Here is a 26,168-nt window from a genome sequence, read left to right on the forward strand (position 1 = left end):
AGGTAAAGGCAGAAAGTAAAGTGTTGCTCTAGACCGCCCCCTGCTGTATATACCCTCACAACACAACACGTGTGTGGCTGTGTGGTGCTACCTTCACCTTGATTCAGACAGACAGTTTATATCAGTCCTGTGAACATCACAACAGCCAAAATATGTGTGATAATACTGTGTAAAAATGCCAAAGTCCTCCGTCGGCATACATGAGTAATAGTTAAAGATGAGTTATTATGGAATCTGTCTGCTGTATATTCATGAGATATAAAATTCCGGAAAAGTTGGGACGTTTTTTAAATTTTAATAAAATGAAAACTAAAGGAATTTCAAATCACATGAGCCAATATTTTATTCACAATAGAACATAGATAACGTAGCAAATGTTTAAACTGAGAAATTTTACACTTTTATCCACTTAAATAGCTCATTTAAAATTTAATGCCTGCTACAGGTCTCAAAAAAGTTGGCACGGGGGCAACAAATGGCTAAAAAAGCAAGCAGTTTTGAAAAGATTCAGCTGGGAGAACATCTAGTGATTAATTAAGTTAATTGATATCAGGTCTGTAACATGATTAGCTATAAAAGCTTTGTCTTAGAGAAGCCGAGTCTCTCAGAAGTAAAGATGGGCAGAGGCTCTCCAATCTGTGAAAGACTGCGTAAAAAAATTGTGGAAAACTTTAAAAACAATGTTCCTCAACGTCAAATTGCAAAGGCTTTGCAAATCTCATCATCTACAGTGCATAACATCATCAAAAGATTCAGAGAAACTGGAGAAATCTCTGTGCGTAAGGGACAAGGCCGGAGACCTTTATTGGATGCCCGTGGTCTTCGGGCTCTCAGACGACACTGCATCACTCATCGGCATGATTGTGTCAATGACATTACTAAATGGGCCCAGGAATACTTTCAGAAACCACTGTCGGTAAACACAATCCGCCGTGCCATCAGCAGATGCCAACTAAAGCTCTATCATACAAAAAGGAAGCCATATGTGAACATGGTCCAGAAGCGCCGTCGTGTCCTGTGGGCCAAGGCTCATTTAAAATGGACTATTTCAAAGTGGAATAGTGTTTTATGGTCAGACGAGTCCAAATTTGACATTCTTGATGGAAATCACGGACGCCGTGTCCTCCGGGCTAAAGAGGAGGGAGACCTTCCAGCATGTTATCAGCGTTCAGTTCAAAAGCCAGCATCTCTGATGGTATGGGGGTGCATAAGTGCATACGGTATGGGCAGCTTGCATGTTTTGGAAGGCTCTGTGAATGCTGAAAGGTATATAAAGGTTTTAGAGCAACATATGCTTCCCTCCAAACAACGTCTATTTCAGGGAAGGCCTTGTTTATTTCAGCAGGACAATGCAAAACCACATACTGCAGCTATAACAACAGCATGGCTTCGTCGTAGAAGAGTCCGGGTGCTAACCTGGCCTGCCTGCAGTCCAGATCTTTCACCTATAGAGAACATTTGGCGCATCATTAAACGAAAAATACGTCAAAGACGACCACGAACTCTTCAGCAGCTGGAAATCTATATAAGGCAAGAATGGGACCAAATTCCAACAGCAAAACTCCAGCAACTCATAGCCTCAATGCCCAGACGTCTTCAAACTGTTTTGAAAAGAAAAGGAGATGCTACACCATGGTAAACATGCCCCGTCCCAACTATTTTGAGACCTGTAGCAGAAATCAAAATTGAAATGAGCTAATTTTGTGCATAAAATTGTAAACTTTCTCAGTTTAAACATTTGCTATGTTATCTATGTTCTATTGTGAATAAAATATTGGCTCATGTGATTTGAAAGTCTTTTAGTTTTCATTTTATTAAAATTTAAAAAACGTCCCAACTTTTCCGGAATTCGGGTTGTAGATGATTCTGACAGCAAAGCTCAATAACCTTATGAGGATCATTTTAGTTCAAAATCAGATTTATGACTTTTAAATGCATGCAAAATATGATGTTTGATATGATATAAAGATGTTTAATTTCCGATCTTTTTCTTTTCAATGCGTTTTCTTGCCACATGGCACTTCAGTGTTCCCCAGGAATGTTCTCAGAACTCTGACTAACGAACATTCTTCCATTAGCGTTAATAGAACGCTTGTGGAATGTTATCTGATTTCAAATAATGTTTTCAAAACATTGTCAAAAATGTTAGCTCAAAAACGTTTTCTTGTTCAGTGCGCCGTGGTGTACATCAAAAAAAAGAAAGAAAAAAGTTTTACTATGGTATCATTTTCAAAAATGTAACATGCTATTTTTAGTTCTGATGGTGGTCAATCCTTTTTCATATACACTGCATCATTGATTTTCAAAAGTATGTCTTGTAAACTAACATTTTAGGAGTTTTTCAGTGAGTTGGTGAACAGGTGCTGAGTTTGCAAGAAGATGTTGATCGAATATAACATTTGACTTTATATTATAAAAAGTGCTCCACAGATTATAATGACGTAAAAAATAAATTCCAAAAAACATTTTTCTTCTCAGTCCCAGGGGGATAAACACAGACTAAAGTCATTAGAGCTGATTTAAGTTTTAGGACAAGCGCTCGGATTAACATCCTGCCCACGTCACAATGCAAACCCTGCTGGGCGCGCGCTGATTGGACACTGGACAGACGCTTCTTTCAGCGTTCTGCTCATAGACTGCTGGAGATACAGAACAGGCGAACTGACTCCTGGATCCCGGAGCCCGAGCGCTCGCGCTTTCCGTGGAGCATCTGCGTGGAACATGGCGGAGCTGAGCGCAGTCCGACACGAACTTGTGAGTATTGTCATAATAAAGAAACTAATTCGTCAGCAATGAGAATCAGACTAGAGAATTCACACGCATTGATGTTTTAAAGAAATTTTACACATTCAAATAACATGCATTATTTACTTACCCTCGTGTTTTTACAGTGTAAGTGAATGGGACTGGAGCTGATAAGACAGATGTGCTATATTATCTTATGAAGCCAGACAATACTTTTGTGTGAGGAGAAAATGTCTGCTTCAATTTTTTTGTCAAATATAATTGGATGTCTTGATAGTTTCAATGATTTAGGTTCTGAAGACTTGGACTTTATTTAACATGGAGTAGGTTTAAGATATTTTTATGGTTCTTTTAGTCCTATGAGTGCTTGACAGCTCCAGTCCCCATTCACTTTTAATTGTGTGTTAAAGAAGGAAGCTTGTATATTGTGCATTTGTATGTTCCCTTAGTGAATGAATCAGTGTTTCCACCTGTTCAGTGCTGTGTATCTATCTGTAATTTGCATGTTTTTTGCACAAACGGCCGTCTCTTAACTTCCTGGTTGTGCTTTATCCACTACAGAGAACCAGAAATCTGAGCGGTTCTTTTGAGGAGCCTCAGTGCATTTCACCACAAAAAGATGAGCAACAGACACTGGTAATGACCTGACAGATGTGGATCTGTCTATATGTCCAGGCTGTGTTGTCTCATGTCGCTGTGCTGTGTTTGACAGGCCGTGCCATTCTGTGGCAGCATCCAGGGAGGACTGAGACCGGGGAAGAAAATCACAGTCATGGGCGTCGTGAATGCAGATCCCGACAGGTACAGTAGCTCATGTCAACACACACACACACACACACACACACAAGTGCTCACACACGTGCAGGACACACCCTGAGAGACACAGCTGGCATGTGCTTCATATTATCTGTATAAGTTAAATGATCAAAGCTAGCTAGTTCACTAGGAATGAGGTTAGACAGAAAACGTCTAGACGATGAGCTCCTGTATTCTGTTGTTTCGGTTGATTCAGTCGCTGGTTTGACCTCAGTGTTGAATGTTCCTGCTCTCTCTCTCTCTCTCTCTCTCTCTCTCTCTCTCTCTCTCTCTCTCTCTCTCTCTCTCTCTCTCTCTCTCTGGGGCAGTTTTGACATCAGTCTGACGTGCGGCTGTGGGGACGTGGCTCTGGATATGTGCGTGCGGTTCGAAGACCGGGAGGTTTCACGAAACGCCTGTGTTTCTGAAAGCTGGGGCGAGGAGGAGAGGTCAATACCGTACTTCCCCTTCATCGCAGAGCAGCCTTTCAGGGTCAGTGTCATCATCTGAATTCACCTGAATGACCTCATGTTTTGTGTCGGGATACATATTTGCAAAACTGAACGATTGGCTGTCTACTAAATAGTTGACTTGTTGGTGTTTTTGAAGGCTTGTTAACCCCATAAACATATAAAATAATAGACAGAAAAAGTGGTAACACTTTAGTTTAGGGACCAGTTCTCACTATTAACTAGTTGCTTATTAGCATGACTATTATTAATACATTTGCTGTTATTATTTATTATACAGCACATATTCTACATACCTAATTTGAACCAATACTTAAAATTAACCACTACCTTTACTATTAATAAGCAGCAAATTAGGAATTTATTGAGGCAGAAGTTGTAGTAAATGGCTTGTTAATAGCGAGAATGGAACATTTAATAGTTTGTATGTGCTTTCATTGAGTATTATATTTGATACATCAGGCTTCTATGGCTCATGTAGTATGATATAGTGTGAATGTGGAGGAACAAGGCCAAAAGAGGCCCGAAGTAAGGAAAAGTGTGCAATTTGATGCAGTTCCTGATGTTTATATGAGACAATTCTGATAGCTTGTAATGTAAATCAATGAGATCTTGATTATAACAGTATAGTAGATACAAAAAACATTATAAATATATACACTCTATATCTCCCATTAGTGTGTCTTAGTAAGATGATATTTAAATGCTTAGTTTTATGACCAAAGCTCTGTAGTTTCAAAACGCAATGCATTACATTGTTGATTGAGAGATGAATGAAGAAACCTTCATCAGAAGCCTGATGATCAAATGTGATGCTGATTTTTCAAAAGAATTATATATATATGGATAATCAAGTACGCGTAAACTGAAGTTGCTTTAGCCCAGTAAGTGTTGGCAATAACAAAATAAAAGTGATTTACTTTATAAAATTCAGTAAAGATTTCAGAGCAATTAGACAAGTGAAGCACAAGCCATTTTATACTTGTACTAAAAGGCATTTTACTTGCTAAAAAAGTCTAAACTATCAATCGGACAATAGAAGGCATGTAGTAGATTGCGTGCAGCTGATTTAACAGCAAGGTTTTGATCATATTTATCACTTTTGTGCATCAAATATAATACAGCAGGCTTTATGGGGTTAATGGAGGATGGTATAGGGTCATGCTGACCGCAACACCAAGATCTTGGGTTCGATTCCCAGCAAATACATGAACTGATTAAATGTAAGTCAGTCGCTTTGGATAAAAGCGTATGCCTAATTGCATAAGTGTAAATATTTAGAGTGACTGATGAATATGCGAAAAATAAATAGTCTAAATAACTGTTTATTGCATGAAACTCTCATATTCCTTACAAAACAGCAGGAACATGAACATGCAATTAGAAGCAGTATGTGACATGTTCTTGTTGTTTGTTCAGGTTGAGATTCATTGCGATCACCCGCGCTTCCGCGTGCTCGTGGACGGCCATCAGCTCTTTGACTTCTACCACCGCGTGACGCCGCTGACGGCCATCGACACCATCCAGATCAGCGGCAGTCTGACCATCACCAAGCTCAACTGAAGACTGCTGCGTGTCCCTTCTGAGTGCTAAAGACTGTCTGTGATGCTGAAGGACGCTCCAGAATCATCTAGAACTGATGAATTGATGCACTTTGAGCTATAAGGAGATATTCATTTTTATGAGCATCACAATTCTCAGTAGCATTTTAGCAGAAGTCAACATGAAATGCCATTCGCATCCGATTTAGTTTGTTTTTTCTGAGTGCAAAGGGATATTCAAATAGGGTGGGACTTGATTTTGATGTATTTCTGTAGTCCATCTCATAAGTTCACATCATCCTGGACTCAACTGGACTTTCCATTGGCTTTTAGATTAAGAAAAAAAGCTCTGTGACCAAGATTTTTACTCATTTTGTTCATCTTCACAATCAATTTTGAATCCTGAACACAATCACCAAAAGTAAAAAACGAAATGTAAACAAACTACGAGATTGTGTAACTTCAACATCACCATCAGCTTATTTAAAACCGTTTTCGCTGAACGTTTGAGTTTGAATAGTGCACGAGCATGATTATAATCACAATGAGGCCGTGAAAGCACCTAGTGAGTAGATCAGTTTAACCTCTGTGATTAAATGTGTACACTTGTTAGCAATTGTGATACAATGTGAAAATATTGTGAGCTTGTGTTCACCACAGAGATTACTTCAGGAACTGAACCTAAACCCAATCAGAAAACCAGCCCTGGACTTCAGTGCTGAAATGCCACTTGCTTCATAGTTTTGGACTACAGAAATAGTGCAGAGCACTATTAAGTGAAATCAGTAAATGAATTACAAAATATTGATATATATAAAAAATATATGTAAATATATTTATATGTAAAATGTTACATATATGAAAAAATCATATTAAATATAAGACCAAGAGCATGCATTCAGAAAGTAAAGTTGTCCGTTTGCATTCCATATAGAACATAAAAAGGGTGATTTGAGATCTGCAGTGATCTTAACACTTTAATTCCATTGACAAGCAGTTAAACACACTGTGTTGAGCCGCTGATGATGTGAACTTCATTTAGGTGCTTTGGTTACTTGAGACCATCAGAAAATCAGGGGTAAAAATCGTTGCATTCCAGTGCTTTCTGTGTATTTATTGTCTCTGAGCACACGGTGTGTCACATCAGCCTCTTCTTGATTGTACACACATTGTTTCTAATTAATAAAGGCTTATAATTGATGAAATGGTATTGTAAGTGATGATATTAGCAGGGCCGGACACACTATTGAGTAATATTGTAGATCGTTTACATGAAGCAGGTGCTATACTCTAAAGTTATCTTGAGGAGTATTTGGTGTATACAGAAAGACATTTCAAATGTGCAAATGACTGATGTGCTGCACTCCTGTTACTAAACGTTCTCATCCCTTCTGAAGAGTTTAATTTTAGTGTTCATGGAAGAGTCTTCCTGCATATTGTGCTGATAAACTCCTGCCTTTGGATTTCCTGTTGGCTTTCTTATCTCTGCTCTGCTTCCTGATGATTGTGTCTATTATAGTAGAGCTGCTTCTCAGCTGTGCTTCAGTATGTTATAATAACTGTATTATGCCTTGGTACTTTCTAAGCAAAAACTTGATAATAAAAATTGACTAAATAAATAAAATAATAATAATTATAAAGAGATAGATATGCTAAACAATAGATAGATAAAAAAAAACAAATAATACTTATAGCAATACAGTTCTAGTGAGTAGCAAAGCTTAATGTAACTTTATAGAAACTCAATTTTTTCTTTTTATAATATACATTTTTACAGTATAAATGGGGCGTTTAGGCTAAGCAGTGTAAAAAAGGTAGATTAAAATGTACCAAAAAAATCTTAAAAAGTAGATTAAAATAATAAAAAAATAGATTAATGTAAATAATAAATAGTAGAATAAAATGAGATTAAAATAAATAGACGTAAAAATTACATTATAAACATATTTACATAAATAAACAAACAATACATAGAGCAGTAAAGCACTATGTAATCTAATGTAAAAGATACTCAATATTTTGCTAGATTGTATTTTTCACATATTTTAATGTTATCTTTTCACTGTATGAACTGGGTCTTTAGGCTAGCAGTGTAAAAAATTATAACAAAAAATTAAAGTATGATATAAATAAATAAGTGCTGCCAAACAATTTATCGCATCCAAAATAAAAGTTTTTGTTTACATAATGTATGTATATTTATTATTTATTTATAAACACACACACATACTGTACAGATTTAGAAAATATTTACATGTATTTGCATGTATATATTTATAGCGATTTAATTTATTTTATACATATAAATATATTTAATATATAAATATTACATATTTTTCTTTAATATATGCATGCATGTGTGTTTATTTATATATAAATAATAAATAAAAACAGCACATACAAATATGATATGTAAACAAAGAACGTTTATTTTAGATTTATCGCGATTAATCGCTTGACAGATATTACTAAATAACTTAATAAACTAAACAAATAATGAATTATTATTAATTAAAATATATTTCAAAATGACATTAAATTAACAAATACAGTACAGTACTATAATGAGAAAAAGATAAGCCAAATAATGTGACATAATTATAATATTATTTGTTCAAGCCAGCCTCAGCCAATCAAGACGCGAGTCCAGCAGTGCCACACCAGCGCGTGGTGCATGCTGGGTAATACTTAGAAATAGAGCAGGATCTATAGCTCACACTTTCACACTCACACAGACATAGAGAGCGGGATTTGAGCGGGTCTCCCGTGACGCCGGTGCGCGGGATGCGCTCGTGACGATGGGACTCTTCACTCCGGTCTCGTGAGGTAAGAAGATGACTGACAGCTGCGTGACAGCTAGCCGTTAGCACCGAGGCTACAGCTAGTGTTAGCCTGCTAGCATCGTCCATGTTAACCAATGGGTTCTGATGCTACTCTGAGCTCGTATGCTAACAGACCGAGTTTGCTCTGCTGAATCACTCATGAAACAATAACACGACTCTTACGGGAACTTAATGTCATAGTTTAGACAGAAGAAGATCATTTTGACGGATTTAAACGCTGTATTTTATGCTGTCAGGTGTAATCAAGCTAACGGCTAACTGCTAGCCGTGAGGTAAACATCTCCAAAACCGATTCGATTCTGTCTAAAAGCCTAAAAATCCAGATTTAATCCAGATTTAATCTAGGATAAACACAGTTTCATTTAAACTAATCTCCTCGTCAGGTTAATAAAGTGTGTGTAGATTGAACAGTTTATGAGCTGAAGGCCTGGTGTTTTTAACAGCTGTGATGAACTGATTTAATAACTTCACTCCTGAAGTGTGTCCTGCGCACTTAAACACTGTCATCTATTTTAGAAACTATATTACTCATAATCCTCATATTACTACATTTTAGTCTTGGTATGTGTAATATGAATGTACCGTTATAGCCTAATTATAGATATTTATAGATGAAGTGTATCATCAGAAGAAAATAAGAGTATCTTCTGAAATGCACAGGGATTTTTAATTTGCAGTAATACAAACTAAAGGAGTAAAATAATTAAGCTGGAAATTTGTTGTTGCTTTCTGATAGTAAAATTATTTATTTTTTATTTTTTATTTGTGCTAGATTATAGACATCTGCAGTTAAAATGGTGTAAACGTAAATGGTAGTTTAGCACAATTTGCTTTCTGTTCCTGTTTTAATCTTCCTGTTTTTGATAGTATAACTTTCATAATAATTATAAAATGAATACTCAGTTATGATTATTAATATCAGTTATTTACCAAAGGTTTTATCCTTACAGGAAACTTGAGCATACTGTTAGTCAAGTCACCATTAAATCTATGAAGATATATCTTACATGCATACATATATATATATATATATATATATATACATTTTCTTTTTTTTTCGCTTTATAATGTCTGTAAGACATCGGCCACTTAAGTGGTGTGAATGTAAACTGAGGGTTGGGAAAGATCTTGCTGTTTTCACGAGTGTCACTCTGTCATTGTTTGACCCAGCTCTGAGCAAACAGCTCTGACGATGCTCCCAGCGCGAGACAGTGGATCATTTAAAAGCCCTGTTTAATTTGGTTTGTGCTTTTGCTCTCCTTTGTAAACTATTGCATTGAGTGACGTGGATTTTCCAGACTGATCTGGTTTCCCTGCTCCACTCGAGTCACCACTTCTTCTGTTAGCACTTAATTAGCGTCTGATTCGAAGACAGTCTGTCTTGTTTTAACTCTTGTTGATTTGATTTGAGTTAGACAACAAAAACCTGTTCCTGTTAATGAGCCCTTGAGCACTATCATGATGAGCGCTGTCTACAGAGGGCGATTGCTTAGTGGTGTTACGATGGTGATCAGCGGTTTGAATAAAGAAAATAAGCATGCATTTTATTCATGTCAAGATTAAGAAGATTTACTGATGTTGTCTTCTCAAAGATGGCTTGATGTACTCAAGCACAAGCAGTGTGTGATGATTCACTCACCAGTTAGTTATTTATGGCTTAAAGCATTAACACATATGCAGAGCAACAGCAAAGTGTTGCTTGTCTTTGCAAAGAGCAGTAATTAGACGTCGGATGATGCTGATGTACAAAAATGAGGCTTAAGGTCATTAAAGAGAAGAATTAGTGATAATACAGCGTCTCCCTGCTGTTCTCACTGTTGCGATTAAAACATGAAACGTTGCAGAAGAGCTGATTTTCTGTTGCTGTGACAGAAAGCATTTCCAAACGACTTTTTGCATTTCACATTAAATCTGATTATGGGTTTGGACTAATCCTGAGGGCATCCTGACACTTTAATTATTTTAGTAGCCTTCCAACAGTTTCATTGTGTTACATGCATTGTAGGGCTGTGCAATTCAGGAGGAAAAATTGTGACTATATATGATTATAAAATTGGAAATAAGATATCAAACAAAACAATAACTATTTCTATTGTAATATGTGTTGATTGGCACATCTCTTCACAAAATGGGAAGATGATGGATGCCTGTTGCATTTTCAAATGCATGTTGTCATTTGCGACACAAACTCAGATTAGTAGCATAGATTTTGATGTGGATTAGCATTTACTGTAAACTTGATCATGTTTTGCTTGTGTAAATGAACACAAAGCCACGTTACTCTAAAACACTGTGTAGTCAATGAAATTTAATACTTTGCATTGCAATTGTATTAATTGCACCTATCCATGCTGAATTTTCTATGCATCATATTTCTTTTGCCAGAAAAAGAAAATGTTTTCTCAAACAATAACATATCTAGTAACTCTTTTGTGATAACCAATGTCTAATTGAAAAATATTGATGTGTAAGATTAGATTAAAGGCCCTGAGAATAAATTACCCTATATTTTTACTTTAATGATTTGTAAGTCATATTCCTGAATGCTAATCTGTGCATGCATGGCTTTGCTTCAGGTGTGAGCTCTCGGCTGTGTTTCTGCTCAAGGCCCCATGGAGCCTGACGTGATACACATGTACTCCTCCTCTCCGCCCCCGATGGAGGATGGCATCGAGGACGAGGACGAGGATTTCAGCGACTTCACCGGTGTCCCGAACAGCACCAGCTTTTCTGAGTTCGACACTCCAACCACATTCAACCAGTCTCAGGCTTTGAACGCCACTTCGCCGCCGGAGTTGCTGAGCAACGGAAGGATCGTGGGGCTGTCCGCTCAACCCGCAGGGTCTACGAAAGCCAACGGCATGACCCCTGGCTCCAGCCAGACCTCCACACCCAATGGCAGAACAGTTAGCGTAGAGGAACTCAAAAAGTTCAGTGAGCACCAAGCTCACATCGCATCCCTGGAGTTCACAACAGGCTCTCGGACTGACAGTGATGTCATTGACTGCAATGGCACCGCTGAAGTGCTCACCAACGGGTTTGCAACATTACACCAAGGTGGAAGCCCGGCCACACCACACAAAACCAACGAATTTGATATCAGTCCAGATGATTTTGCAGATTTCTCTGCCTTTTCTTATGCTGAACACAACCAGCCTTCAGAGACAGACTGGGAACATTCGAATCAAGGATGCATACCGCCACAGAATGATGCTAGCGACAGCGTTGAAGAGCGAGGCACTAGTTTAGAAGACAATAGCAGGGACTCGAGAAACACAGGGTTTGGGTTCTTTTCTGGAAACTCTGAAAGTCTCAGCAACGGTGACTGGGGTTTCCATGAAGGGTCGGATTTAGATCGAAGGGAGCTAGAAGCTGATACTGCTGAAGTCGTTAGCACAGTGCAACCGCTAGCCCTTAATGGTGTCACTTTTAGTGAAACCGATGAGAACAGGGGGTCGCCCGACTCTATTGGGGATAAGTCTAGTGGCAAGCAATCAGATGAGAAAGGCTCAGAGAATGAGACTTTAGAAATGGAGACGGAAACGGAGACTTCCTTTGGTCGGCCGCTATCAACAGACGCGCTCGAAGAATTCGGCGACTTTAGCATGACAGGATCTGTACCCTCGCCTCCGCTTCAGGAGGAGACGGCCACTCCGGCCGACCACAGCCAGCTGGCCGAGGATGACTATGAGGATTTTGGAGATTTTGGTGACTTTGGAGATGCCAGCTCGTTTAGCGCGACTGGATTTGCTGATTTTGACCAGAGTACCCCTCCGGGGGCAGAGGATGATGAATTTGGTGATTTTGACACATCAAAAGAACCTAGTAAAACAGAGTTGGAGGGTGAGGAGGCAACAACGTTTGCGGATTTTCCTGGAAGTGACAGTTTCGCAGATTTTAGCTCTGCGCAGGTGGGCGATAACGAAGGATGGCAGGCCTTCTCTGAGCCGGATCAGAGCCAGAAGGAAGGAGAATCGTGGGCAATGTTTGATGCATCGGCTACAGAAGAAAACAGAGATGATTGGCAGGAAAGCCAACCGGTTACAGCACCCCCTACTGCTGCGGAGGAGCACAAAAGTTGTACAATGGTAGGTCGAATTACTTAAACATACTAGTTAGATGGTTTATATTTACTGTTTTTACTTTTCCCCATTCTGTCCTTCAGAAAAACTAGCACAGAAAATTAAATCAGATTGAGGAATGAACCTGGACAAGATGGTTTACTCTGTCTACAGAGCCTATATAATATCTATTTTTTACAGATACCTTTCACTAATAAATGAAATGTAATATTTCACCAAGTCACCAAGGCTGCATTTATTTGATCAAAAATACATTTAAAATGGTAATATTGTGTAATATCATTACAATTAAAAAAACTGTTTTCTATTTGGACAAATGTAATTTATCCCTGTGATTTCAGCATCATTACTCCAGTCTTCAGTGTCACATGATCTTCAGAAATCAGTATAATATGCTGATTTACTGCTCAGGGAACATTTCTGGTTATTATCAGTGTTGGAAACCATTGTGCTGCTGAATATTTTTATGGAAACCATGATGCTTTTATTTCAGAATTCTTTGATGAACAGAAAACTCAAAAGAACAGCATTTATCTGTTGCAACATTACAAAAGTCTTTTGATCCCCTCTCTATTATAACAGTTTTCTTCTTTCTGTGTTTTACGAAGTCTGCACTGCTCAGCCGTTTGGAGAAGCTTTTCCAGGCCAGTTTCGAGCTGGTGGTCGCCCCTCCGGTGGAGGAACAGGTGACCACGCTCGACACCTTCCTCAAACCTCCTGACAACTCACAACAGGAAGAAGCTGACAGAGGGCCGACCAATGGGTGAGGAGCTACGGGTTTATATGTTTAGTGCTGCTGGTGGCCAGTTACCTCAGTTAAGTCACCTTTATTGTCCTGTGGTGAATGAAACGCTCTCGTTCTCCTCCTGCGGGATCTGTAGGGCACTGCGGGACGTATGGCAGCAGTTGCAGGATGTTCATAATGCCTACGGCCTCCGGTACCAGTGGGGCGGCTCTCACACCAATAAAGCACTGCTCTGCTCGCTTGGTATCGACACCAGAAACATCGTGAGTTTGGTTATGGTCAAGTCATGTAAATAAGAAGCTGTGTTTTGTGTGTAACTGACTTCTCTTCTGTTTTTATTTCTTTCTCCTCAGCTGTTCACGGGCCAGAAAAAGCAGCCTGTAATTGTGCCAATGTATGCTGCCAGTCTGGTGAGTGAAGCCCAGCTGCAGGCGAGCTGTGTGTGTGAGAGAATGATGGACGCTGGTTTATTTTAGACGACCTTTAAAGCTCATATGTGTTTAATCAATCATCTTTGACGACTGTTGGTCTGCAGGGGATGCTGGAACCCACGAAAGAGCCGGTGAAGCCGGTCTCCGCCGCTGAAATGATCGCCTCAATCGCAAAATCTCCTTCAGTCTCCACGGAGCTGAACACCTGTCCACCTGACACTGCCCAGGTGAGCGTCTTCAGGAACCTTCACCTGGTAAAATAGTACACACATTACACACCCGATTCCAAAAAAGCTGGGACACTGTACAAATTGTGAGTAAAAAAGGAATGGAATAATTTACAAATCTCATAAACTTGTACTTTATTCTTAACTTAAAAAAGTTACAGCTTCTATATTTCTAAATGTAATAACTGGGCGGCAATCATTAAATAATAAACCTAGTCCTGCACATAAAAAACAAACAAATGCAATTGTCGCACATCAAAAGTATCATACAGACAACTAAATGGAACTTTTTTCATTTAATTATAATTTTTGCATTACTTTGTAAAATGTGACATCTGGTCTCTCTCTTTTTCTGTGGTCAGGAGTCTCTTCCTCCCGTTCAGTTTGACTGGAGCAGCAGTGGCCTTACAAACCCTCTGGACGGTAAGACCGATCAATCGATTCACGAGGAGGAACATCACTGAGAAACAAGCTTTTCTCATTCTCAAATATATAGAAACATGTCTCGTGTCGTGAAAACTAAATGCTTGATTAACAGTTCTCCACATTTATGTTGGATGCTCATGTCCTCTTCATGCTTCTCGCTAACAGAAACCAGCACTAATCCAGTCACGTAGTTTCATCACTAATCCAGATCTGAGCGTTTTTCAACTTCTGCTTCTCCTGTGTTCTCTTTCTCTCTGTTTGTAACCTTTCTCTCGTCTTTCACCATCCCTCGTTCTGAAGCGAGTGGAGGCTCCTCTCTGCTCAACCTCGATTTTTTCGGCCCTGTGGACGAGTCGCCCTCCGGCACGGCCACATCCATACCAGGTTTGCTGAAACATTTCCAGTTTAACACCAAAACTGTCTGTGCGTTCTGGATTTCTGCTCTATTTCCATCTATATCTTTAACCGTCCATTCAGACGATTGTTGTTGCGTGCGTGCATGTACTGGTGTATCACAAGTGTGCTGCTCTGCTTGTGCAGGTGTGGACCCGGAGCTGTACGAGTTGACCCAGGCGAAGCTGGACGTCAGCGGAGGCAGCAGTAGAGTCGTGGATGCGTTCGCTCGCCTCATGTCCACCGTGGAGAAGACCAGCACCTCCACCAGGTCAGTGAGCCTCTCACATTCACAGTACTGCTGCTGGGCCACCAGGAGGAGCCACACCACAGACCGTGAGGAGTTCAGAGCAGCAGGCTTTCTGTAGGCGTTGACTCGTTATTTGATCCAACTGTCAAAAGGTTTGATGGTTTTACACAGAATTTTATAAAAATGCAAATATTTAAAAAATTTAAAATATTTAAAATTTAAAAAATTTTAATGGGATGCCTGGATGTAGGTCATGTGATGCCATCTCTATTTACTGCTGTTGTAGTACTTCTGCGTATTTCTATCATGCTGCTCATAAAAAAAATCCTGTGTGGTACTAGGTTTATTGGTTCATTTAATGATTGGCGTTCAGTAATTACCCTTAGAAAAATAGGGTTATTTTGCATTTTTGCAAGTCTGATCAAACAACAAATCAAGATCTGTTTGATCTCTCGTTCTGATCTCTGTCTATTTTGTTTGAGCTCTGTCTGTTTTGTCTGATCTCTTACTCAGATTTGTCTGTTCTGATCTCTGTCTGATCTCTCGTTCTGATCTCCGTATATTCTGTCTGATCTCTCTCTGATCTGTCTGATCTCTTGTTCAGATTTGTCTATTCTCTGATCTTTTTCTGATCTCTTGTCTATTCTGTCTGATTTCAGTCTGATCTTTGTCTGATCTCTTATTCAGATTTGTCTATTGTCTGATCTTTGTCTGATCTCTCTCTGATATGTCTGATCTCTGTCTGATATCGTTCTATTCTGTCTGATCTCTGTCTGATATCGGTCTATTCTGTCTGATCTCTGTCTGATATAGGTCTATTCTGTCTGATCTCTCGTTCTGATCTCCGTCTACTCTGTCTGATATCTGTCTATTCTGTCTGATATCTGTCTGATATCTGTCTGATATCTGTCTATTCTGTCTGATATCTGTCTGATTTCTGTCTGATATCGGTCTATTCTGTATGATCTCTCATTCTGATCTCCGTCTATTGTCTATTCTGTCTGACATCTGTCTATTCTGTCTGATGTTTGTCTGATCTCTCTCTGATATGTCTGATCTCTCGTTCTGATCTCATCTATTCTGTCTGATCTTTGTCTGATCTCTCTCTGATGTCTGATCTGTCTGATCTCTTGTTCAGATTTGTCTTTTCTGTCTGATCTTTGTCTGATCTCTTATTCAGATTTGTCTATTCTGTCTGATGTCTTTCTGATATGTCTGATCTCTCATTCTGATCTCCGTCTATTGTCTACTCTGTCTGATATCTGTCTATTCTGTCTGATATCGGTCTATTCTTTCCGATCTCTGTCTGATATCTGTCTATTCTGTCTGATCTCTGTCTGATCTCTCTCTGATATGTCTGATCTCTCGTTCTGATCTCCGTCTATTGTCTACTCTGTCTGATATCGGTCTATTCTTTCCGATCTCTGTCTGATATCTGTCTATTCTGTCTGATATCGGTCTATTCTGTCTGATCTCTGTCTGATCTCTCGTTCTGATCTCCGTCTATTGTGTCTATTCTGTCTGATATCGGTCTATTCTGTCTGATCTCTCGTTCTGATCTCCGTCTATTGTGTCTACTCTGTCTGATATGTCTATTCTGTCCTATCTCTGTCTGATATCGGTCTATTCTGTCTGATATCGGTCTATTCTGTCTGATCTCGGTTTTAAATGTTTCTCTCTGATGTGATCTCTCTCTCTGACTGGTCTGATCTCTCTCAGCAGAAAGCCTGTGCAGAAGGAGGAGAATCTGAGTGAAGAGGCTCGGCGAGTGATCTCAGGTCTGCCGGATCTGTCCTTCATGCAGGCTAAAGTCCTCATGTTCCCCTCCACACTGACTCCTCTCCTCCCCTCCTCCTCCTCGCCCTGTCCCACGCCCGACTGATGCGGTCCTCTCCTCCTGCCGTTTCACCTCTCTTTCTCTGTGTAACGCTCTCCAGCTTTTCACGAAACGGACAGTAATGATTTTAATTTCATCCTTTTGGTTGTCTAGTTCCTGTGTGTCATGTTCCCGGGCGTTTTTAAGTTAAAAAACATTGTCTACATTAGAGAGAGTGGATAAGATAATCGACTAATGATTGATCGCTTTAGAGGAGAAAAGACTAGTTAATTTTATTAGTAGGATGAGAGTAGAAAAAGAGTTTGTGTTTATATTAGAGCCAATCTGTATATAATCAGGGATGATTTCCTTTCGAGTATTCTTCACAGTTAAGATAGTCTGTATGAGGGAGAACGAGGCACTTTGTTATTTTCAGGTCGTTTGTTTTTATGAAACACTGGCTTAAACGTCCTTCAATGGCACAAATGATGATGTGAATGATCTGATTTGTATGTAGATACATAAATGCGTAGTTATATCGACTTGAAACCAAACCGCCTGCAAAACTTTCTTTTAGATTTTGAGTAACAAAGGCCTTAGTTTTTTATCATTTTGGCTATTACAATCAATATTGTTATTACTTGTAGGTTTTAGGTTATTTGATTTCGCACAGGCGCACATTAGTGAACACTTTATCATTTTGTTGTGCAAATAGTTTAACAATTAACTCGCTTTCCATACTGACAGACAGCAACTATAGAAACCACATCTCTGCATTCGCTGCTCTTGTTTTTCAGTTGTCATTTTTTTATTATTGTTTTTTTAATGTAGGTTGAAACCACTGGCTTTGAACTATATTGTAGTGAAGGAATTGTTGAATGAATGATCAACTTGAATATATAAATATATGTATCAAGAATAAGGGACCAATATCTGCTGTATCGGTTTGCTCATTTACCTGTTATCATTGTGTTTTGGTCATTCTGTATCAGTGTTTTATTTACTCTGATAAATCTTAAGTGACTCTTTTGGAGGATGTCTGCTATCACTGTGGTCCTGTACACCACACTTCTGGTTTTTCTGTCTCCTGGATCTTTTTTTCAGTTGTGTCTCTGTTTATTCTGTCTCCTGGAGGATTTTGCACATTGTAAAGATATACAGAAGAACTGCTTACATAGTTAACTGTGGCTTCGGACTGTGTACAGTCAAACTATGGAACATGTAAAAATTGTTATGGGAAAATTCCTATGGAAAACTCATACAGATGAATGATATCTCTAAAGAGCCTGTACCGAGGTCAATCGTGCATGCCCAGGTTCTTTAAAAAATACAAACAAGTGTGTAAATTTTCTTTAAGTGTACACAAGAAATTAAAATAATTTAAGAGAAAATGCTGTTTTTGTGTGTGTTTTTTCAGTCAAGGTCAAAGCCAGTTTATTTTATTTTTTTTATTTAATCCTACATATAACATAATTCATATGAAATTTCCACAAGAAAAACACTAAAATAGCATTCTATAACATTATAAAATGGTTGCAATATATTACATTACATCAATGTATTGTGTAGCCTTTGATACTGTATCAAAATAAATATACACACATTTGCATATATCTTCTTTTACCATAGTAACCCTTTTACTAACCCTTTACTTTCATAGTAACATACCATAATACAAAAAAATGTACCGTAATATTCAGTACAGTTTCAAACGTTTTGCACATCAAATTACGAGCCAACCAAAACCTCCATGATGTGATCCAGTTCGTTCAGATCCAGTTTGAAAGTCTTGAGTAGAGGGAAGCGCTGATTGGCTCGTCCCGCCGTTACCGTAACCAGCGAGCGTCTTGACGAGGTCGTCTGTTACAATGGAAACCACTTTTGATGCGCCCGAGCTCCCGCAGGGGACGTTATCAAACAGCAAGCTGTCTATCTCTGTGAGCAGGAAATCGTCCAATGAGAAATCGGCGAGGAGTGAGGGGGTGTGGCCAAACAGTGACTGGGCGGAGTCAGAGAGAGACGATGCTGAGTCCATACCGCTGTTCATTTCAGAAAGATCTGGGTCTGTGTGCCTGGATTCATCTGAATTTGGGTCTGATGCGAGCGAGCGGCCCGTCTCCGTAGAAAATAAAGTGGTTATTCCTACAGTCGGACACAGATCTTCAATTTCAGCCAGTGCTGAGGCGAAGCTGTCTTTAAAAACGGAGGATGATGGAGGCTGCTGTCTGGAGATGGGCGGAGACAGACAGAGAAACAGATGTCTGTCCTCCAGCTGTGACACAGGCATCAAGCTGCCCTCACTTTGAGTCTCGACCCTGCTGGGGAAGGACTGGGGTGCCGGGACGTCCTGGATGAGCCGGAGTGTGTTGGTGATGAGCACCCTGCGGGCCAGGCCCGGCTCCGAGTGTCCCGGACGGCTGTGCAGCTTCAGCAGCGAGAGGTTGAGCACGGTCTGCCGCTGGAGCCAGTAACAGACGGGTGACGCCTCCTGAGGACAGCTCATCTTCATCACACCATCCTCTTCCTCCTGCTCCAGCTTCCGCTTCAGGCCTTTACCCAACATGTAGCGTATATCAGAGAGAGAACGCACAGAAAGCACATTGTATTTATAATATTTTAAATGTCTAATTTAACATTCTATTTTAAAATAGTTATGATATGTTAAAAATTAGGATCTGACAATATTTGACAGAGATGCAACTATTTGAAAATCTGGAATCTGAGGGAGCAAAAAAATCAAACGAATCAAAAATAAAGCTTGATATATTTATGGTAGGAAATTTACTAAATATCTTCATGGAACATCATCTTTAATTAATATCCTTAAGATTTTTGGCATAAAAGAAAAATCGATAATTTTTACCCATACAATGTATTTTTGGCTCTTACTACAAATACACCTGTGCTACTTATGGTTTTGTGCTCCAGGGATTTAAAAATTAATGAAATAATTTGTAAAAATAATTAAATATTAATATATTATTACGTTTTAAGTTTTTAGATTTTAAGCATCTTCTATATTAACATTTTTAATATTTTAAAAAGTCTTTTTTGAAAATACAATTAACTGAATATTGTTAAGTATTCATTTTAATATTATCTTCAAAATTTAATTTGAATGAATAAAATGCAATGTAATAAAATGACAATTAATAAAAATATCATTGGAAAAAGAAATTGTATTTTAAATGTTTTTCTATAATAACATTTTAAATATAAAAATAAATGTAATAAAATTTAAGTTAATTGTTTATTTTATTTGATCTTAAATGAATAAAATTGAATGCGATTAAATTACTACATATTTAAATTAATTTTTTGTGTAAATTTCCTATATTAACATTTGAAATATAAAAAAGCAGCAAAAATGAATTGAACAGAATGACCTGAATATATTTTTTTCTGTATTTTAAAATGAACATTCTGCTCAAATGAACTTCTGAAGAGTTAGTTCCTCGACGAACAGCCAGATACACAGTACTTTCGAGTTCAGTGCCTCAGTGACAGCTCATGACTACACACATGACTGTGGGATTACTGTAAATCACAGCACTGCTCTGACTCACTTCCACTCTTGAACTGATTGCTCAGTAGTTATAGTTAATAGTTTGTACTAACAATCATGTGTTCATGAGAACAACAGCTAGAGCTGGACAAATAATGCCCGAGTCACGCAATGCACAAATACTTACTGGATTATAGAACATTGCTTAAATCAGTTTATATTTGAGAATTCTAGAACTGTTATGTCTTGAGTGTGATATTGTAACTGTTATCATAATGTGCACATATGAGGTTTACATTAGACGACACTGAGCAGACGTGCAAAAATGAACCAAAAGCTCTTATTTTCGTATAAATGCGTGTATATGTACACAACTAGATTATTTCTTAAATTAGCTGAGGTCTGAACTGAAGCGCTGCACGCCCACATCAGCTCAGCAGTCAAACTTCAGATGACTTACAGTAAAATGAAAGCTTTACAGCTCTCTCAAGTAAAGGTTGACAGTATTAACCCGTTCTTGGCCGTCTTGCGGGAGCTGCTACAGTAAACAGCGCACAACAGACCGAGTTTCATCGCGTTCAGAGTCTTAGCGTGACGTTAACGGAGTTTAGTAGCGTTTAAATCCGACCTGTTTTATTTCGATACATTTTTAAGACAATAGAACACATTTGAAACACTCCATACATTAAAATTCCAAAAGTAAGTTAATACCACACAGTCACACATTAACACAAGTTGTTAAAGCAGCTCACCGCGTGCAGGTCAGACGGGGACACATCGGACTCGTTCACCGTTCACCGTGTTTCACGCGCAGTCACTCGTTCAACAAACGCGCGAGCGGAGTCTTCGACAGTGGCGTCAGCCTCGCAGATGTCCACTGATATTCGTGAACGAATCTTTTGATGGAACCGATTCGTTCGATCCGATTCGCGAAGCTTTTCTTGGCGCTCGAAGGGACGCGTAACAATTAAACAAGAATAAACAATGTCATTTATTAGCCTACATACCTACAGGCTTTTAGTTGGATGCCAATAAACGTCGCTACTTGACGCAAAGTATTTTTTAAATGTTAATTCTTGATAGCAGTGTTGAAATAAGCTATTGTGATTTATAGTAAATACTATAGTGTTTCTGAACCATACTATAGTAGAGTCTTTGAATTAATTTGTTGTGGTAATTCTATAGTTGCTGTGGTAATATAACAAATATACTAACAGAAACAAATTACCTAATACTGTACTAAGTTTCATGCAACTATAGGATATTTATTTATGAACATTTATTAGAGGATAAACCCCATGAGATGAATCATCTCGTTTTCATGGGGGTCCTCAGAATAGAACAGAACAGCAAAGCAGCAGAGTAGATGCAATCAAAAAAATTATAAAATAATAATAATAATCTTAACACACTCTCTCATTCTCACCCAACATACAAACACACATACATATACACACACACACACAAGCTCTCACTTTACCTACCCAGTGTACATATATACACACATATCGATGCAACTGTAAGTCTGAGATGCTAGAAACATAGACAAGTATTCTGAAGATGTGTTAACAAAGCAGTTCGGAACAAAGGAAAAGACGTAAGCGAGCGAATAGTTAAAAATAAGCTGAAGCCAATGATATTGTCTTCTGGCTGAGGGTGCAAGCCAGGACAGCTGTTCATACATCACACAATGATGAGTCCTATAGGGGCAGCGAAGGACGAATCGGCACAGGCTGTTATATACCACATCAAGAGAATGTAGACGAGTGGCAGTAGTGTTAGCATATATAGTATCAGCATAGTCCAGAATAGGTAGCAGCAACTGAGAGACTATTCTTTTCCTAACCTGAAAGTTAAAGCAGTCTATCGATTGATATAATGCTTTAAGACGAAAGCTAAGCTTGTTATTAAGCGCATGTATATGAGCCTTGAATGAGAGATCAGTTTCTAGCCAAACACCAAGATATTTAAATTTTTCGGTTGGCTCTAGAGGAGAAGAATCCAGAAAATGCAAATTAAGATTATTTTCATCATGAAGATTATCATTCTTCTGGAATAGCATAGAGTAAGATTTTGATTTATTCAGCAGAAGTTTATTAAATGACAGCCACTGCTGTACAGAATCAAAATTATGTTGTAAAGAATAATGTCAGAAATGTTTGGTTTAGAACAGTAAATAATTGTATCATCTGCATAAAGATGAATATCACATCCTGAACAGCACAGTGGCAAGTCATTAATAAAAATTGAAAATAACAAAGGCCCAAGCGAAGAACCCTGAGGTATGCCTTTATCTACCCCTATATAATTCGACTGACTGCCCCTGAAGGACACACACTGGCGACGGTGATGAAAATATGAGTTAAACCATAACAGAGATGAATGGGAAAGGCCAATTGAATATAATTTATCCAGGAGCAGATAATGATCTACTAAATCAAATGCTTTTGTGAGATCTAAAAAGATGGCACCAGTACACATATTATTATCAAAACTAGAAAAAATATCATTCGTAAATTTCAAGAGAGCAGTGGTAGTTGAGAAGTGTTTCCTGAAACCTGACTGGCATTGAGATAGTAAGTTGTTATGAGAGAGATAATTAGATAATTGATCGAAGATAATTTTCATTTTTTTCCAAAATTGTTTAGGATTACTGAAGTCATTTGACAAGCTATTTCTGTAGCTTGTATTATACTACTATACACTAGAATTTACTGTAGTAAAAACCACAGTATTCATTACAGTTTATCAGTTCACTACTACAGTATGCTGTAGCATTCATTAACAAAGTGTTGCAAATAGCCTATTATATATAGAGTACAATACACTTTATATGGTTATAGTATGGTTCAAAACACTATATTTACTATAGATTACTACAGTATTTGTACACGTGACTAGGTGCAGTAATAACATTACTTTTACAGTAACAGCTCGTCACTTGGTTACTGTTGATTATACAACACTTTTAATTAAACATCACTGTCAGCCACCACTGAGAGTCATTAATAACTGTGATCTAGTGTGGGTTTGGTGAAGCGATGAGGCAGAAATATATTGTTTAGAAAAATTTCACGGGGAAGAAAGAAAACCATTGTAACTAGTAGTGTACTGTTGACAGAAAGTAATAATGTAATAATATTACTTTTGATAGAAGTAACTAATGAGTAATAAATTACATGTTTTGAGTAAGAGCCCAACATTGTAGACAACATTGTCAGCACTATTGATTTCTCCACAGTATATTTGTTTACGATAATGTTACTTAAATTTAACAAACATTTGAGGCTAATAGCAACGGAAGAAATAGGTTAATATTGACCTTAACGTGCTGGGAACACTTGATCGCTCAAAAGAATCGTTGTTGAAGGTTTCATTGAAATGAATCGCTCGAGCGAGTCGATTCACAATAATGAATCGGACCTCGCGATGCTACAGATGTCACCCCTCCCTCCCTCTCTCTCTCCAGTCTGCATATGTCAGTGAACGTGACCTCGCGCTCCGCGCTCCCGTGGAAAAGCCGCAAATATGTGAAGAATTTCTTGTGAAGCTCAGCTGAACAACAGCACTCCAGAAAATAATGATAAATGGAAAAAAAACATGACAAATAGATTGCCCTTATTTTAGTGCAGCTGAAGTCTATATGTGCATATTTGTCACAGACAACAGAAATCATCACATGAAGATTCAGAAGATTTGTCTGTAGTCATTTCTATATGAACTCAAACATCTCTCGGCTTTCTTTTTTAAAGATACAGACTCTTACTGGATCATTTCTGACTGTATCTCCTTCACCTCATACTGACCAGATGGCCTGAACAAGAGAAACGAGATGAAGCAGCAGTCAGTCAGAGCAGCTGAATCATCTCACACAAACACACACACACACACGTCTGCATCAAAACCACATCAAACACACAAAGAAACGCACACAACCTTTGACCTCGTCTCGGTGAATATGATCACATTAGAGTATTCTTGAACGCTTGTCATCAGAAAACTCCCAGATGTACACTGAAACCACATCTGCATGATTAAGTGCTGATTCCACTGATTCAGTTTAATATCATTTTGACTAGATTATCTGTTTGTATACAAGCAGTCTGTTGTTCTCACACTGTGTTCTGTTCATCCCAAACTCATCCGTCTTGCTCTCCTCCTCTGAATAGCTGCCGTCTCGCTCGGCTCCTCCCAGAGGACCCCTGAGGAGTCACACGTGCTCCTGCATTGTTCTTGACCCTGACCTCTGACCTCTGCAGGACAGCTGTCTCTTTCTGCAGGAGCGTGTAAGTGTGCAGATGTCAGACTTCAGCTCAGTGTGTGAACTCTTGTTGTCGGAAAGAACCGTGCTAATGTTTAGGATCAGTATGATTTTAATCAATAATACAGTAAAATTGTGACTATTTAAAATAACTGTTTTCTGTTTGATTATATTGTAGAATGCTATTTATTCCCGTGAAGTGCAGCTGTATTTTCGGCATCATTCCTCCAGTCTTCAGTGTCACATGATCTTTAGAAATGACTCTAAATATACTGATTTACTGCTCAAGAAACATTTCTGATTTATCAATGTTGAAAACAGATGTGTTGCTTCATATTTTTGTGAAAAACCGCGAAACATTTAAATTTCCAAGATTCTTTGATGAATAACAAGTTCAAAAGAACAGCATTTATATGAAATAGAAACCTTTTGAAACATTATCAATGTTGGGGGAAACAAGCATCAAGTCCCGTAATCAGATTACTTAATTATTAAAATATTGCATTACTCTTACATTTACAAGAAAATAGCAGTTACTTTTTCAGCTTGAATGCACTGTAAGTCGCTTTGGATAAAAGCGTCTGCTAAATGCATAAATTTAAATTTAATTTATTGACTGACAGCTCTCATCTTCAGGGGAACTGAGGATCATAAATGTCAGTTTTCATGTGTAAGGGCCTTAAAGGGATAGTTCACCCAATAATCAAAATTATGTCATTAATGACTCCCCCTGATGTCGTTCCAAACCTGTAAGATCTCCGTTTATCGGGTAAACCGAAGGCTTGCAGTCATCGCCAATGACATCATTAGATCGAGCGCGAAAGAACCAGTGAACCGTTTTCTTCAACCGGATTTTTGGGTGAACTATCCCTTTAACAGTTGCCAAAAATATAACTTTTGGGTTTTTTGTTAATAGAAACAAATAAGCAAGCCCAGCTCAGGTGACAAAAAGTAATGAAATGCACTACTTTACAATAAAATATTAACCAACTATCTTACTTTCTGGAGTACTGTATATTGTATAACATTACCTTTCCCCAGCACTGGTCTTCAGTCACTTTAATGCATCCGTGCTGAATGAAAGTATTAATTTTCTTTAACATTAGTGTGAACAGCATTGCTCCTGGTTAATGACGACACCCACCGGAAACAATCAGCTTCATCTGTGACAGGAAGCTTCATGATGAAACACATGAACATGTCACCTAACACTCCAGTTAAAACTATTTAATTCTGCTTATCCTTCATAGTTTAATTAAACATCAGGGGACGTAAAAGAAAACAATACAGGAGAGAAAGAGCATTTCTCCCTGAAAACAAAAAGCTACATATGCAATGTTGCTTTATTTGTGATGTCATTTCCTGTTTATCTGTGGGATTTCTATAGATACATTTGTACATAGATCTGTTATTGCTCCTGTTACAGTGACACTTTTACAGAAGCTTGTTTACAACAAAAACATTTTTTTTTGCAATTCAGACTTAAAGAATTGCAATAAAAAGAAAAGAAAAAAGAACCAACTTTTTTTCTCATAATTCTATTTTGTTGTCGCCATGGAATAAAAAAAAAATAATAATAATAATATTTCAATTTTCTTGTAATTGCGAGAAAAAAGTCAGAGTTAAAAAATTGTGAGG

General features: G+C 38.2%; 2 protein-coding genes and 1 pseudogene across 5 annotated transcripts; 2 read left to right on the top strand and 1 right to left on the bottom strand.

Annotated features, from left to right (window-relative positions):
- The first annotated feature begins 2,609 nt into the window (after positions 1-2,609).
- LOC132143207 (galectin-related protein-like) lies at positions 2,610-6,306 on the top strand. Its single transcript, XM_059553349.1, has 5 exons — positions 2,610-2,754; positions 3,307-3,381; positions 3,458-3,546; positions 3,870-4,032; positions 5,430-6,306. Exons 1-5 carry the CDS (start codon positions 2,722-2,724, stop codon positions 5,571-5,573), a joined length of 504 nt encoding a protein of 167 aa, XP_059409332.1. The 5' UTR covers positions 2,610-2,721; the 3' UTR covers positions 5,574-6,306.
- A 1,912-nt stretch (positions 6,307-8,218) lies between these two features.
- Positions 8,219-17,793, top strand: LOC132144072 (aftiphilin-like). 4 transcript variants are annotated; one of them, XM_059554807.1, is made up of 10 exons: positions 8,219-8,377; positions 10,971-12,482; positions 13,085-13,239; positions 13,358-13,484; positions 13,575-13,631; positions 13,757-13,879; positions 14,242-14,302; positions 14,606-14,689; positions 14,846-14,969; positions 16,668-17,793. In XM_059554807.1, the coding sequence occupies exons 2-10, from the start codon at positions 11,007-11,009 to the stop codon at positions 16,828-16,830; spliced, it is 2,370 nt and encodes a 789-aa protein (XP_059410790.1). In that variant the 5' UTR covers positions 8,219-8,377; positions 10,971-11,006; the 3' UTR covers positions 16,831-17,793. The 4 variants fall into 4 exon arrangements, with proteins under 4 accessions (XP_059410790.1, XP_059410792.1, XP_059410791.1 ...); XM_059554808.1 differs by having other exon boundaries at positions 8,220-8,377; positions 16,671-17,793; XM_059554809.1 differs by lacking the exon at positions 14,606-14,689.
- Positions 17,794-18,208: 415 nt separating this feature from the next.
- LOC132144073 (SERTA domain-containing protein 2-like) lies at positions 18,209-19,333 on the bottom strand (annotated as a pseudogene).
- Between the last annotated feature and the right edge of the window lie 6,835 nt (positions 19,334-26,168).

This window comes from Carassius carassius, chromosome 7 (genome assembly GCF_963082965.1).
Source record: "Carassius carassius chromosome 7, fCarCar2.1, whole genome shotgun sequence".
Lineage (NCBI taxonomy): Eukaryota > Metazoa > Chordata > Actinopteri > Cypriniformes > Cyprinidae > Carassius > Carassius carassius.

Coding starts and splice junctions, on each gene's coding strand:
- LOC132143207 (XM_059553349.1), top strand. CDS start 2,722: ATGGCGGAGCTGAGCGCAGTCCGACACGAACTT. Junction 2,755..3,306: donor GCGCAGTCCGACACGAACTT/GTGAGTATTGTC, acceptor TATCCACTACAG/AGAACCAGAAATCTGAGCGG. Junction 3,382..3,457: donor AAGATGAGCAACAGACACTG/GTAATGACCTGA, acceptor TGTGTTTGACAG/GCCGTGCCATTCTGTGGCAG.
- LOC132144072 (XM_059554807.1), top strand. CDS start 11,007: ATGGAGCCTGACGTGATACACATGTACTCCTCCTCTCCGCCCCCGATG. Junction 12,483..13,084: donor AGCACAAAAGTTGTACAATG/GTAGGTCGAATT, acceptor TGTTTTACGAAG/TCTGCACTGCTCAGCCGTTT. Junction 13,485..13,574: donor GTATCGACACCAGAAACATC/GTGAGTTTGGTT, acceptor CTTTCTCCTCAG/CTGTTCACGGGCCAGAAAAA.